Source organism: Adiantum capillus-veneris, chromosome 10 (assembly GCF_014529385.1).
Source record: "Adiantum capillus-veneris isolate H3 chromosome 10, ASM1452938v2, whole genome shotgun sequence".
NCBI classification, from domain to species: domain Eukaryota; kingdom Viridiplantae; phylum Streptophyta; class Polypodiopsida; order Polypodiales; family Pteridaceae; genus Adiantum; species Adiantum capillus-veneris.
Window position 1 is genome coordinate 57,538,054 of NC_140940.1, and position 14,830 is coordinate 57,552,883.

General features: G+C 41.7%; 1 protein-coding gene and 2 pseudogenes across 1 annotated transcript; all 3 read left to right on the forward strand.

The window, feature by feature from the left end:
• The first annotated feature begins 8,910 nt into the window (after nt 1-8,910).
• Nucleotides 8,911-9,968, forward strand: LOC147448899 (uncharacterized; annotated as a pseudogene).
• A 706-nt stretch (nt 9,969-10,674) lies between these two features.
• On the forward strand, nt 10,675-12,214 carry LOC147448900 (uncharacterized; annotated as a pseudogene).
• Nucleotides 12,215-12,623: 409 nt separating this feature from the next.
• LOC147448901 (uncharacterized) lies at nt 12,624-14,519 on the forward strand. The gene is made up of 5 exons (XM_086522478.1): nt 12,624-13,199; nt 13,403-13,525; nt 13,597-13,668; nt 14,072-14,158; nt 14,256-14,519. Exons 1-5 carry the CDS (start codon nt 12,624-12,626, stop codon nt 14,517-14,519), a joined length of 1,122 nt encoding a protein of 373 aa, XP_086378604.1.
• Nucleotides 14,520-14,830: the final 311 nt, after the last annotated feature.

Below are 14,830 nucleotides of genomic sequence, written 5' to 3' on the forward strand. Positions count from 1 at the left end.
GCAATGCTAATGGACAAGAAACACCTGTTTGTGTTGATGGTCGCGTTTGATTTGAAGTGTGAACGAGAGAAAGGTTCCATGAAGGTCCAAATCCTATCAATAGCAACACGCTCCTGTACACACTAGGAAACAAAAGGAATACCTCCAGGAGGCACATCAGTGGGAAAAGAGAACTTTGCTAATCACTCAACTCTAAAACAGAAACACTCCTATCGTACTAATCTTACCTACCCTCCATCACTCAAGTGATGAGGATCAAAGGTGTTTTATGGCATAGGTTTCTGTTTCACTGTACCAAATGTGACATGTATAGGTCTGAGTCAATGTTTTGACTTTTATTGTGCATACTCGTTTGCTAATTGCTCTTGCTCTTTTTTTTTTGTTTTTGTGAGTATAAGGCTATATATATACATTCCCTAAGATTGGAGATTGAGAGGTCAGGGAAAAAGGTTGAGAGGGAAACAAGTGAATAATGGATGTCAGCAAACACTCCCCCCTTCCTTGGGTAGATCATACCGTTTGAAATGAGCTTGTCACCCTTTGAAACCAATTGTTCCAGTTGGTAATAGGTGAGGATTTTTTCCAGTAGTTTTCTATTACCCTAGGTGCCTCGTCAAGTTGCAAGGGTGGTAAGGTACTCTCCCAGGATCGAACTTGAAGTGGTTCATTAGGTGATTCTTGAACACTGGGAGGTGTGGATTCTTTTGTAGCTTCATGGAGGTCCACTACTATAGATGGAGACTGTGTAGAAGCTTTTACCTCTATGGATGTATTACATGAGGAGCTAGAATCTTCATGGGACTCCCCCCTTCCTGAGCTAGGTGGAACAAATCGTTCTTTCTTTGGTACCCAAACTAGCTCGGGAGCGGGTGTGTAGCATTCTGTGATTTTTTTCTTTCCATGATCATTGATTCGTTTTGGAGCTACGGGATTGGGCTCACTTGGGTCAGGTGATAGGTAAGAGCACAATCTACGTTTTGGCACCCAGATTTGATCATTTCCTTGATAGTAGCCTTGGGCTTCCAATAGTCGTTTAGGGATCCATCGCAACATTTTCTTACTTTTCTTGGAGCGAGTGGTACGTTTCTTACAAGGCTTCTGCTTTTTAGCACTAGTTATGGTCACTAAAGAAGCTTTAGGGACCCACTTGTATGTTTTCTTCGTTACCTTAGGATGAGTCTTGTCAGAAGCGATATGCATTGCTTGTAGCATATTTAAGGGTATAGGCATTTCATCCCCCTCAGGTGTTACCCAGGTCGTCCCCCTATTTCCCCAAGTGTCTATGGTTGATGCTAGGTGGACCCAGTCTACATTGTCTGACTCAGTCATCCCAGGTAGGATATCCATATAAGGAGAATCTTGGCCAATGTCTGTATCCTTCTTACAAGTGTAACAATATTGTAGTGGGGCCGAGTGAACTGTGGTGTCAGAGCGATGATCAATAATGGTTTTACTCCCTAAGGGGTGTACCTTACCAGTCACCAAATCCACTCTAAGGACAGAGTCTTGGAATTGCAAATAGACATGATTTTTAGACCAATCGTGAACCATTTGTGCTTCCCTCATGAATGGTCGTCCTAAAATCATTTCATATGACATAAGGTGTTTAGAGAAATCCATTACAATGAACGTATGTCGCACCTTGTATCCTAGAACTTTGATCTTAAGATCCTTGAGCATCCCCATAGGTTTGGCTATGGTACCATTTGCCATCTTTACCACAATGTTAGTAACACTGAGGCGGGGTTTTCCCATGGATTCCCAACAATCTTTTGTAACGATGCTAACTCCCGCACCACCATCAAGAATTCCCTTTATAGTTAATCCCTTGGTAGTGATGGGTAGGGTCGCATTAGACTCGTCGCCTTCAAAATACTGGCCTAATTCGTTAATGGGTACCTCGATCACAGACTCGTGTCCATCTAAGTCAAGTGATTGCACATGATTTTCCTCATCAATCATAATCGAGTCAGGCCTATTTGGTTGCGCAAACTGTGGTAATCCCGTTCGTAGCTCTCCGTTAAGGAATGCTCGAAGTGCAAGGAATAACTCAGGATCTCCATACAGCTTTGCTATGATCGTGGTTCGGACCTCAGAAGACATGAAGTCCACTAGTTTGGCAACATTCATTGGTGTTTTGCAGGGTGTAGGTCCTTGACTAGGAACTGGTGAGGATGGAATCTCATATTCCTCAATGGGATCAGGTATTCCTTCGTTAAACATCCTTTCCAACAAGAAGGGTGTATGCTCACTTTCTGATGTCGTGTCCTCACTCCCTTCTTGGATGATACTAGATATGGCTAACGGTCTATGGTTCATGTGGGGTGGATGAACTTGCGTGGGAAACACTGTGTCATGAATTTTGACCTGCATGGGTTCTGGTTCTAGTTTCCTTTGAGTCTCCTCCACTAAACCTCTTAGATGTTTCACCTGCTCAATCTCGTCTACTGGGTTTGGATACGTCCCAATCTTCTTTTTACGATTTTTTCCTTTTTGCCCCTGCGGTTTATCTTGGGGGTCTTGGATTGGATTTGGAAACACTTGTGGTGTTTTCAGAGGCTCTTTATGGTTTTCTCTCATTCGGTTTTCATTTGGTTCCATGTTACGGTTTTCTTTGTCGGTCTTTCCCTTTGTGGTATTGGTTCTAGTCTCCATTGTCTCGACTGAATCTGAATCATCCTCGAGGTCATTCATATACACGGGGTCATCTCCTGTTCCTATGTTTGTTTTGGAACTTGGCTTTGAATTTTCCGTATTCTGCGACTTCTTCCTTCGTGTCTTCTTTTTCTTTGCTTGGATAACTGACGCGGTATCTCTCTCTTCGAGGATATGTCCTGGCCCTTGAAGCATGGACCGTGTAATCGCATAAGCGGGTGCGACGGGTGGTATTGGCGACGTCACACTAGCAATTTCGACCAAATTCAGGGGTGTGATTTTAGGCGCATTTGGGTTATAGGGGCATTGGGCAATCAAGTGATCTATGCCACAACGATTACATGTGAGTATTGGCATTGCAGACGTGCTCCCTTGATTCACTTGCATCTGTGCAGCATTCTTTTGCAGCCTAATAGGGCACTCCGCTACTCGATGTGGTCCACCACACTCGTAGCATTGAAGAGGTGGCCTCCTAGCCTGGGTGTTGATATTTTGACCTCTGGATGCGAGAGCAGCAGCTTGATAAACCGGCTTGACTTGTCCCCAACAATCTTCCATGTAGTATATAGGACATTCTTCCAATGTATCAAGTCCGTAGGCAATACTAGTGTCTATTTCCTCCTCACAACCATCTGCATAAGCATTAGATGGCTCGCAACCCACTTGGTTCATAGGGGCGACTCTTGGATGCGGGGGCTGCGGTCCTAGCACAGGAGGTGGTAACGGTGTAGCTTGTACAACATTTTGAGATCTAGGGACCATGTGTTGCGGTAGTTGCTCAACAGGTGGAGCAGGCATCAATACAGGAGCTCGAGGCGCATCCGTCCAGGCTACAGGTGGTCTATTTGCCATCATACGTTTGATCATTAAACAATCCTTAGCTTGGTGACCATACCTACCACATGCGTTGCAAGTTCCATTAAATTTTACTCTAAACGTAGGGCACTCACTAGTGCTATGTGGACCTAAGCAAATGGAACACCATTGTTGCTCCCTTCTTGGATACATGTGACTATTTTGAGGGGGTCGATTATCCTTAAGAGACTCTTGGATTGCCTTGGTGAGGTCTGTCAAGAATGTCTCAAATACCTTTGGCTCATTGGCAATGGGCTTTGCAGTCATGGGTTCATACTCAATGGCTTGTGAGCTAGTGGATCTCGTGTCAGTAGACACCCTCATGCCTGCTATCATCAAGTTGTCCTCTAATTGGATTGCATTGGCAGTGACATCTTCCCAGGTTGTGATACCTCTAATCACTAGTCCATTATAGATTCCTTCATTCCTCAACCCTCGAATGAATCGATCAAGCAGTTGGTTATTGTTGAAGCGCTCATTTACAGGGCAGCGAGAGTTTAAGTGCTTTAGACGACTAATGAAGTCCCTTACTGACTCTCCTTCCTTACGTTCGGCCTTCTGTAGCTGAGATGCTACACCCCAAAGCACACCTTCTCGTATGTACTCCTTTAGAAACAACCTTCGAAGGGTAGGGTAGATTGTTTTCTCGTCCACCCTTAGGGTCCTATACCAATCTCCAGCCTTCCCACTTAATGTCAAGCTTAAGGCATTGCACTTATGTAGTTCGTTGCGTTCCCCTAAGGAATCACATACTTGTTCAAACACTTCAATGTGTTTCCTAGCATCTTCGTCCCCATTGAATTTTTGCGTGAGTTTGGCAATTTGTACTGCCTTACTTCTAGGCTCTCTATCAGATGCGTGACGCATATTTTCCGCGATAGATCGACCTATGGTTTGAGCAAACGCTGCCAAGTCACCTATGTGAGGAGGTAGGGCCGGTGGAGGTACTCTTGGAATCATATGTGGGAGAGGAACGGGTACCGGTCTTGGCATATGTGTGGATGATCCAGGATTTCAGAGGGTCGTGCCGTGCTTTACAGCCCTCCATTTGGTCACTCTATGCCCTCGGAATCCCTAAAACTGTCAATTTCCAGTAGGGAACTAGGCCCAAACTAGAAAGTCTAAGGGTGCAAGTGGGAAGAGAAAGGAGGAGAGTGGAGGACTTGTCCCACATGCTCTCATTCTCTCTTGAGGGAGTAGGGTATATATATAAGAGTGAGTTTAGTATCTATCATAAGACTGAGGACTGAGGCCTGGGCCTGGGCCTGGGCCTGGGCTTGGGCTTGGGCTTGGAAAAATGATCCCGATCTATTTTTTATACAAACCAACCCGTCCGTTTTAAGAGTCACGTTTTTTATTTTCGAAAAATATCGCCGCCCACTCGCTCGCGTTTTTAATTTCCGGATTTTTTTCCTTTTAAATTTTTTTTTTCAAAATTATTATTTTTTTTTTCTCAAAAAACTTTTTTTTTCCAAACTTTTTTTTTTTAATTTTTTCTTTTTTTTGTTGATGCAGAAAATACAGAAATTGAAAAAAATGCAGAAAAACGCAGAAAATGCAGAAATTGCAGAAAAAACGCAGAAATTGCAGAAAATGCAAAAAAAATGCAGAAAATTGCAGAAATTGAAAACGCCGAACTTGAAAATGCAGAAATTGCAGAAATTGAAAAAACGCAGACAACAGCAGAAATTGAAACTTGACAGCAATTGCAGAAAACGCAAAAAACAGAAATCTTCCACACACTCCTTCCCTGTCTTTCCTATGATAGAAATTGCACCACAAGGAAGCGTAAAGTGCTAACCGAGCTTAGTGTAGGGCATATCCCCGGCAGCGGCGCCAAAAATGTGCGCTCCTTGCCGCACTGTCGAAGCAAGGGACTTGCCAATACACCGTATGCGAGCCACAAACGGCTCCAAGCACACAACAAGCCTAAACTAGCAAGCTCAAGAAAACAAAGGGTGTGTCACTCACCGCTCTACGCTCGCCTTCGTGGTGGATTTCTCGCCGCGATGAAGAAGAAGCTGCAGTCGTGCCGCGCTCAACCGCTTCGCCGCCGTCGTGCCTTCGTAATGCTCGATCGCACGCACACTCTCCCTCTCTCTCTCTCTCTCTCTCACACACACACACACAAGGAGGTGAAGAAGAAGAAGATGGAGATGGAGCAAGAGCACTCTTCAATTGCACAAATGAGAGAATGAGTAAAAATTAGGTTTAGTTGGCTTTTATAAGAGCTCACCCCATTCACACTTGGGCGCCCATGCTTAACCAACTAATCCCTTGAATGTCCAATTTAAAGTGCGCCTCTCATCGGCGATCACTGTACCTTTCCCTATTGGTCCGACAAGCCCGGTTCCTGACTCTAAATAATACAACGTTTATAGATCATAGGGTGTCCGTGTGTCGTGAGGGTTAACACTCTCTCTCTCTCTCTCTCTCTCACACACACACACACACGTGCGCATGCACAAATGGGTATGCGCGAGCTCGCACACGCACACACACCCATACATAACAAGATGAGTCTTTGAGGTTTTCGGCCTCTGGCTTGGCAAAATTCTACATATGGAGGGACATTATAGTTCATCACACCTTGAAACTATTTCAAAAGTTGAGGATACTCTCAAAGTTTAGTAGGCGGGATTACGAACCCTAGCCAAGGCATGAAATGAAGCTGTACCTACCTAATCATAAGCAGGTGTACCTTAATTTTTGGCGCGCGAACTCAATGTTAACATTTTAGATGGAACGAATAGTACTCCTGGTGATCTCTGTTATTTTCACCTCTTCTATGCCACACAGCTTGAAGAGTTCCCATCACGTGGGTATCGGCCAACTGCAGCCTCTACAGAAGGCATAGACCGGCTTAAGTACAGCCTGATCTGCAGGTGATCGTACTTGCCAGTTGCAGCGGGCCAGTTGCACGTTCTGCAGCCGCGGCCGGCCTCTGCACTAGGTCTGATCGGCTTAAGCTGCACTGTCCGTCTCTCTTCCTCTAGCGCCTGATCTGCTCTCCATTTACGAGGGCTGGTAGCCCTTGCGAGCCTGCTCCCCCCGGCCTGGCGCGTGGTCTTCGACCCAGTGGAAGCAATTTCGCATCGTCATACAGCAACAGCGCCTAGCTGCAGCCGGCCTACTGTTCACAAGCTCTTTCTGCCCGTGCCCTACTCTCGACCCCGGCCCGTAGCCCTTGTGCGCCTCCTCAGGTGGCCTTGCGTGCCCACAGTGCAGTGTCCAGTGCACGCTGCCGTCCAGTGCACGCTGAAGCTCGTCCGAAGCTGAAGCTGAAGCTCGTCCAGTGCACGTTGCCGGAGTTTATAGACTGCATCTTCCTCACGGGTTGTAGGCGCCCGAAAGGTATACACCGCCCCATTTGATATTCGTTTAAATTTCTCAGTGCACCGCCCCATTAAGCCGCTGAGGGCACTAATATGGAAACTTCTACCATCCTAGCTATAGAAGCTCCAGCGCATCGGCACTAGCATAACGTTTCATATAAAATGTTTACTAAGACCGCCTTTGGCTTTATGGTAGTGCGTGAAAAATATCTTACTTGTTATCATTGAAGTTCATTGTTTTATGCGCAAAGAATCGACCCGCTGCAATGTCCATGCTTTTTCCAAATTGAAGAAAACGACGACGATTCTAGAAGTTCGGCCATGAGCGGGGTGTCATCGACGAAGAAAAGCTTCTCTGCGCCTTTTTTTTCTCGGGTAACTACAACTTAACTCTTGACTTTGAACCATGTCTCTTTCCTTTGCATTCACGCACATAGTTTGCACATCAACTCACATAGATATTCATATAAATTCACGGCCATGTATGTGCGCATATATATGCCAAAATCATTAAATTAAAATCAAAGTCATTGTTTAAAAAACACTTTATTTCAACAAGTCTTTCATGTGCATTTTTTTAAAGGGTTGCTTGCTGTGGTTCTCACACACACAAAGAGATACACATACGTATATTTAAAACAACGAGCTCTATCTCAAGGGAGAAAGTTATGTTTTATCATTTTCATTTTTCATACCATGCTCGTGTGTATTAGATACAAAGAAAAAAGGATTATATATTTCAAGCATATTTGGTAGTAGTTTATTGTGAATCATGAAACATGTGTAGGCATGTATTTAACTCAAAAATTAAAAAAAATATGAGCATTTTTTAAAATTTGCACAGTTTTAAAAATGAAATATCCTTTATATACGAGCGACGTTTAGCCGTGGCATAATCATGACCCTTGAAGAGGTTTATGTCATGCTTAGATTTCGTTGAGACTAAGTACGAGTACTCATCCTACTGCCGCCTTTGAGTGGGTCATTCCAATACTGTTACACGCATGTTATTAATAAAATAGGTTTGAATGCACGGTGCTCATTCTTCTCAACATGCATATGTAGGTTATGGCTCGACAGGAAGTAGTAGAAGAACTAGTTGCTGAGATAGCCTGTCATCTTGAAGGGCTGATCGTTTGGCCAGAGAAACACTTTTATGTCTTCGGGAGAGAAATGCCACCAATACGCATTTCAAGAATAGTTATAGATTACACTAGGTGGTGGCCCGAGAATATGGCTTTAGTTCTTTTGAAAGAAACCTTAAATCCACTTGATTATTACAGAGTAGTTTTCCATGATGAAAATTGTATATCTCCAAGGATTTTAAGTGATAGGCTTGCTGTGATTAAAAGCCTTATTTCGAGCAAGAAATTGTGTCTTGCGTGAATGTATCCATCATTTATGTTAAAAGATCCAACAAGCATGTTCACAATAGTCTTTCACTGTATGTGAATCTCCAATTAATGAAGTTACAGAATGCTGCAAAGTTATATCTGATTTGTATATGCGACTTATAGTACTTGGTACTACAACCTTTGACACTTGCGTCATGTACATGCAATCCATTCCTCTATGGCAGACATATAGTCCTTTTGCCACCTTTGAGTGGGTCATTCGCATATTGACACACACATGTTATTAATAAAATAGTTTTTGAATGCACGGTGCTCATTCTCATAAATATCTAATGTGTATATGTGACTTAGAATATGTGGTACTACAACCTTTGCCACTAGCATCATGTGCAAACTTGTTTTTTTGGGTCACTATGGTCCGTGTAACCATGGCTCATGACATTTAGGTGATACATGCATACACGGCTTCCACCTCCAAGACTTTCAAGTGTGCATGCACATATAAATGTGCATTTACATTGGAAGGATATCAAATGCTGAGCAGAAGCACCTTTTTTCAACATAGAAAACAGGAGGCACTCCATAAAGTTCACCCAGTTGTCCATTACAACAGAAATTTAGAAGCCCTTCAAGGTCAATCACCTAATGTGAATGAGCTTAATAGTGCACCACCTCTCCAGAGTGCATCCGACAATGACACCACACGAAGAATGTGGTGTACATGTTCTGCATTTTGCCAGGGTGGAAAATATGTTGGAAAAACGACATTTTTCAGGCATGCACAACTAAGGAGTGTTCCAGGAAATCTAGCAAGTGAGCTTGGGTTTGTAAATCGAGATGGTGTGGAGGTAAGACACTTTGATGACAATATACCAGACATGGAACCATCAGAGGCTTCTTTGAATGTGGAAGAGGGCTTTGAAGAGGGCATAGAGGTGAGATTGGCAAGTACAACTGGAGCAGATGAAGACTGCCAACAACCTTCTTGTCCAGATCATGCACCGCTTGGAATTGCAATTTTATCACAGATCATTCAATTCCAGACATTATGGGATGAATATCAGGTTCCCATTAGCGGTCAAGACGAAATGCTTCGTCTACTATTCGGTGACATGGGTGGGGCAAAAATAGGCAAGCATGACTCCAGTAGGGAGGAACCAAGCCTAAGCAAAATCTTGGTTCGACTTGAACATGATTGGGATGGTTTTTTGCTAAATAACTATAGGGTGCCTGCTTGCTGGGAGCAATTGCAATCTCTATTTCAAGGGCTTGGTATGGTACAACCTCTTCGATATAGAGTCTGCATGGGTGAAGAAGGGAATCGCCATGAGTCAGAGCTCCTACGTCCAAGCAAGGAGGACAATTATGAAGGATGTAGTATGGAAATTTGTGCATGCATCACTAATAGTAGAAAAAGGAAATCGAAGCGTGATTGCTTGGCATGTTGTGAAAGGTGCCCAAGTTGTCAAAAGCCTTGCAAGGAAACACTAGCCTTTGATTATCTCCCAGTTGGAAGACAGATTGAGCTTATGTTGAAGAGCAAGTCTTTGTGTCATGGCATGCTCTCCATGTGGAGAAACCAAGATAAGTGGTTGGGAAAGCCACCTGAACTACAACCGGAGTTTATCCATGATTTTGGGATGGTGAAAAATGTCGTATAGTCCAGCACTTTTGGGACCCACATGCCACATTTGAGCTTCCAGTTATCTGTACAACCCCAGGGTGTAAAAAGGTGTACACAACATTTCCTCCTTCATCCCGTCCATAGGAGATTCAACAAGGGTGGAATGAGCAGACTCAAGAATATATTTTCGTATGTAGAGATTGTCGCAGACGTGTAGTCTCTAATAAGCGATTGATTGAGGTATGGTTTTAGGGTCATTTGCATGCTATTTTTATTTACTTTTTTTATTTCTTGAGTATTTTCATATGGCATAATAATTTTCCAGGGAGATCCCCGTAACCTGGCACTTCTATTGCATTGGGATGGGTTCCAATCCTCTCGCACCACACAGAAAGATAGTGGGGTTGTAGAGATAAAAACTTTGAACATGGGCAAGTCTTCCAATGCTAGTGTACTCCCAGTACTGTTCCTCCCATTTAGCTCCAAGAAAGTAGCCCGAAACAATAGTGGTCTATTTGGTGCTCTTCTACGTCCTCTTATGGAGGAATTGCAAGACTTGTTCATGTCAGGAATAAAAGTACACTACAACTATGATGTCAAAAAAATATTTGGCATGGGAACTGAGTGGCAACAGACATGCATATTACGCGGGATGCTTATGATGGTCAGTGGAGACCATCCTGCCCAGTGCAAAATAGGACTCTTCAAGGACGGTGGCAAGGAGGGTTGTCAAAGAGACAAGCCCAAAGCAACTCTTGATGCTAGTAATTCAATGTATAGAGGGCGATATGTTTATGATGACAATAGACGACAAGCAAGATATCCACCAACAAAACGCTCCATTTTGGAAATGTCCAATGCAGTAACTCAGGCCAGAAGAGCAACCACTCAAACTCAAAGAGAGACTAATCTTGCACACGCAGGACTATCTGGAGAGTCAGTGTTATGGAAGTTCTTTAACTTATATGGCTTTGACTTGTCACGTGACTTGGTGTATGATACAATGCATGTTCTTCCATTGAATTTGTTCAGTAAGTATACATCAAATGTCATGCGAGGATTGCAAAATGAATCGAAAAAGAAGGTGGATGAATGTTGCAAGCTTGTATACAAGCTTGCACCACCATCAATTCGCAATGGCAGGTGGCCACACACTCCTAGCAAGTACTTTGAAAGTTTTAAGGCAGAGGAAAATCAAAAATTTGTTCAGTGGTGTCTGCCATATGTATTGAGCGTCATCAACGAGGTATCAAGACCCATGTATGAGCTTGGTCTTCTACTAATAGACATTGCACACACATTTTACAATTTTAGTCATGAAAAGGGTTGAACAAAGGAGAGTATCAAGATAATGCGATCATTGTTCTCATCTTGGCGAGTAAGGAGTGAGGAATTCTTTGGTCCAAACTCTTCACCATTGGAGCATGTTGCTGGGAATGGGGAATTGCTTGATGACATTATCAGGCATGGATCTCATGATGTATATTGGTGTTACATTTTTGAAAGGATGGTCTCCATATACATGGGAGTGAAGACAAATAAAAAAAGCAATGAGCTAACTTATGTCCACTTTTACAAGCGTGTTTTGTTTACATGGGTTACTCGCATGCTTCAAGAGGAGAAGGATGGATTTCTGCCGCACGAGAGGAATTTGTCATTCTTACACCAAAGGTTGATACTACCAGATGATTTCACTCTACTGCATCCTATGAGTCCACGATGCTCTATCTTCCATGAAAAAGGGCTCTTGGAACTCTCATCTCTAACAAGAGCCAGGGAGCTATGGCATAAGATTTTGGCAGATTATGAACCGGCTTACTGCCACAACATGATTAGAGCCAAAGGGATTGGTATAACCAAGAAGAAACGTACAAAGAGATGCCTTTTAGATGAGGAGAAAAGGTACTTTCAGCAACTGTGGGCGATGACAGTTAGTGAAGGAGAAAATACTACAGTCACAACCTACCAAAAGATACTTTACCAGGGTGAGGCTTTTAAAGTTGGTGATCATGTGACTGTAAAGCAGGACAATGGTGATACTGATGCTCTTCCTGTAGGGCATTGGAAGGCCAAAATAAAAACATTGTTCTCTATCGAGCACAATGGTCAATATTATTTGTATTTTGGGGCAGAGTATTATAGACAATGCATATCCTCACACAATGGGGTTGACGAACTAATAGTTCATCATGCAACTGGAATGAGCATTGTACAACAACAAACTATGCCGTACACTTGGAATTGTGTAAGACCAATCTCATCTTTGATGCATAAGTTCATACCTCTTCCGTTGACAGGTAACAAGCTAGTAGCATATGAGGTGAAGGATTTGATTCAAAGAAAGCGGCTTACAACTCTCGGAGAGGTTGGACATGAACCCCCTTGGTTAGAGGTTGGTGATATCGTTCTAGCAACCAAAAGTGATGGTGAAGATGATCTTGTACACGCAGTTGTTAGAGAGATTGACTACCAGGGCAAAAAATGCAAATTCGCTTGGCTAGTACATGATAGTCTTGATCATTGTACATGGAGGATACAATGCCAGCAGTACAAAGAGAGAGATTGGAATTCATGCAAAGTAGTGATACATGACTTTATTGTAGTTAGTAGGAGGTGCATGTCTTCAAGAAGTGTTGCACAATTAAATTTGCCAGTAGTTTGGAGATGCACAAGTGCTTAGCCTTTGATGTATCAAACATTAAAATACTTTAATTGATTGGAAAAAATATTTTGTTGTGGTTTTTATTTTTTTTTTACACTTATGATTTAAAGTATAACTTGTGACATTGTAGCTATTACATGGCTTCTCCATCTGCAACGATGTCTCTCAAAGAGACAATAGCAATGCTAGAGAAAAGGGTAAAAGAGCTAGAATCAAATGGTGGAGAGTCCTCTAAGGCTGATCATAAGAATAGTAAGGCAGCTGGAAGATTGTCTCAACGGTATAGCAAGGCTATACAAGTTGCAAAGGAAGACACAGTTGAAAAACCAGTTCCGACATATGAGCAACTCTTCCGCTTCCCACTCAAGAATAGTGATAGAGATCCATCTCTCTTGTATGAAAAAGTGTTCCTTGCAAAGTATTACGCTGACAGTGCACATGCAGTCCATTGCTCCAATCTGAAAACTGTTAGAGGTTGGATGAAAGCATTTGATTCCAAGCTTTGTGACCTATGGCACAATCTAGAGGGGAAGGATGAACTTATGAGCTTCATTCAAGAGCACCATGATGAAATTGAGGAGGTGACGTTCCGTGGTGCAGAGTACCATTGGAAAGTGGAGGACATCTACACATTTTGCTTGCGTTACAGGCAAGCAAAGAGAAAGAATGAAAAGAAAAAATCAACACTGGTCAATACCACAAATTTAATATCTGTAATCCACATTATCATTATTTTCTCATTGTTTTTAGCTATCATAATAAGATTGATTATGTGAAGTTGTGCACTGTAGGGAACCCAATTAGTGAATGCAAAGGCGAAAGACAAAGAACAACAGCGTGTGGGAGTTTCTACATTCTTTATTTTTTTGTTTATTTTTAATTAAAGTTATTTAAAAATGTTATACATAAATTGTAGATCGAGGAAAATTATTTACAACCTATCAATGAGGAAGTGTATCATCCTCATATTGACTTTGAGAAAGACCAGAATTATTCAGAGGCAATTATCACTGGCGTGCAAGTTGAAGCCCTTCTAGATGTATGTTTTCTCAACTTATACTATGTCGGATTATTTTGTACACTTTCTTTAATCTAGTTATTTCCTTTTAGGATGTAGAAGAAGAGGATGAGGATTTAGCTTCAAATGGTTCTTTCTTGGCTCTTATTGAAGATGTCACAAAGGTATGTCTATGTTATTTTCCTTTACAATAATTAAACTAGCTATGTATTTAATGTGTTTTATTCTGAGAACATGCAAAGGTTGATCTCATTAAAGAACAAATGGATTTTGAGAGCTCTCATGAGGAAAATCAAGTGGATGTGAGCTCTAGAAAGAGCAAGCGTGCACCTAAGGTTTAGTCACATCTTTTAACTTTTATATGCTTCATACCCTTGTATGCTTTGAGCTTTAACCTAACATTTTTTGATGCAGTGGAATCAAAAGATGATGGATATGATGCAGACTAAAAAGGCAAAAAAGATTGCACCAAGAAAAAGGTAGTTTTTATCTATTGCCCAAACTTTCATAGTCTAGAGCTCTAACTTAACTTTTATGCTTTCAATTTTCTATGCATACAGAGTGTAGAGTGTACTGAAGAATGTTCTTAATGAAAGTGTTACTCTTCAAAACACAAAGGCCTTCAATGAACTCTCAAATGGGTCTCATGAATATGTAAGGAGATTGACTTTAGTTGTACTCATCTTTTGGCATGGATTAAGCTTTTTCAATTAATTAATTTGTGACTTTTTACAATTGAACTTTTATTTAGGATATGAACTTTGATAAAGACGACCAAGAGACGATTTTAATCAAGTTTTTAGAGGTTCCAATAGTTGATGCATTGTATATTACTCTAAAGTCTAGTTTCAATCTAGCAAAGCGTAGTACGGATTTCACAGGAGATCGTCAAGAGCAAAGTGTGGATGGAATGCGCTCATCATTTGTAGTGTACCTTTTGGCCACAAATAAAGTTAGAATTTCCAAATGTGACTCTTCTCCACTAAGTGTGGATGATGTAATTGTGGTTGAGTGATGTTATGCTAATTTGATTATTTTAATGTAACCTTGAGACCCAAAGAAAGGGTGAACATTCTTGCATCAACTATTTTCAATTGTTAAATTTATGTTAGATTGAATTCTTCAAAAAGCTACTGTGAGTTACTCTTATATGTTGTTATTTTCTAATGAGGTAGTCTCTGCTCCAAATACCCATGCATAATGAGCTCGATGCAAATATTTAATTTCTTTGATGCAAGATCTACGACATATTTGTGAGACTTATTATTATAATATTATTATTTTAATTATAAAATCAATAAATTTATATATAATTAAAAACTTAGA

Bases quoted from the DNA above. Each gene is read 5' to 3' on its own strand.
- LOC147448901 (XM_086522478.1), top strand. From the start codon at position 12,624: ATGGCTTCTCCATCTGCAACGATGTCTCTCAAAGAGACAATAGCAATG. The intron at 13,200-13,402 runs GTAATCCACATT...CATAAATTGTAG, and splicing joins ATACCACAAATTTAATATCT to ATCGAGGAAAATTATTTACA. The intron at 14,159-14,255 runs GTAAGGAGATTG...ACTTTTATTTAG, and splicing joins CAAATGGGTCTCATGAATAT to GATATGAACTTTGATAAAGA.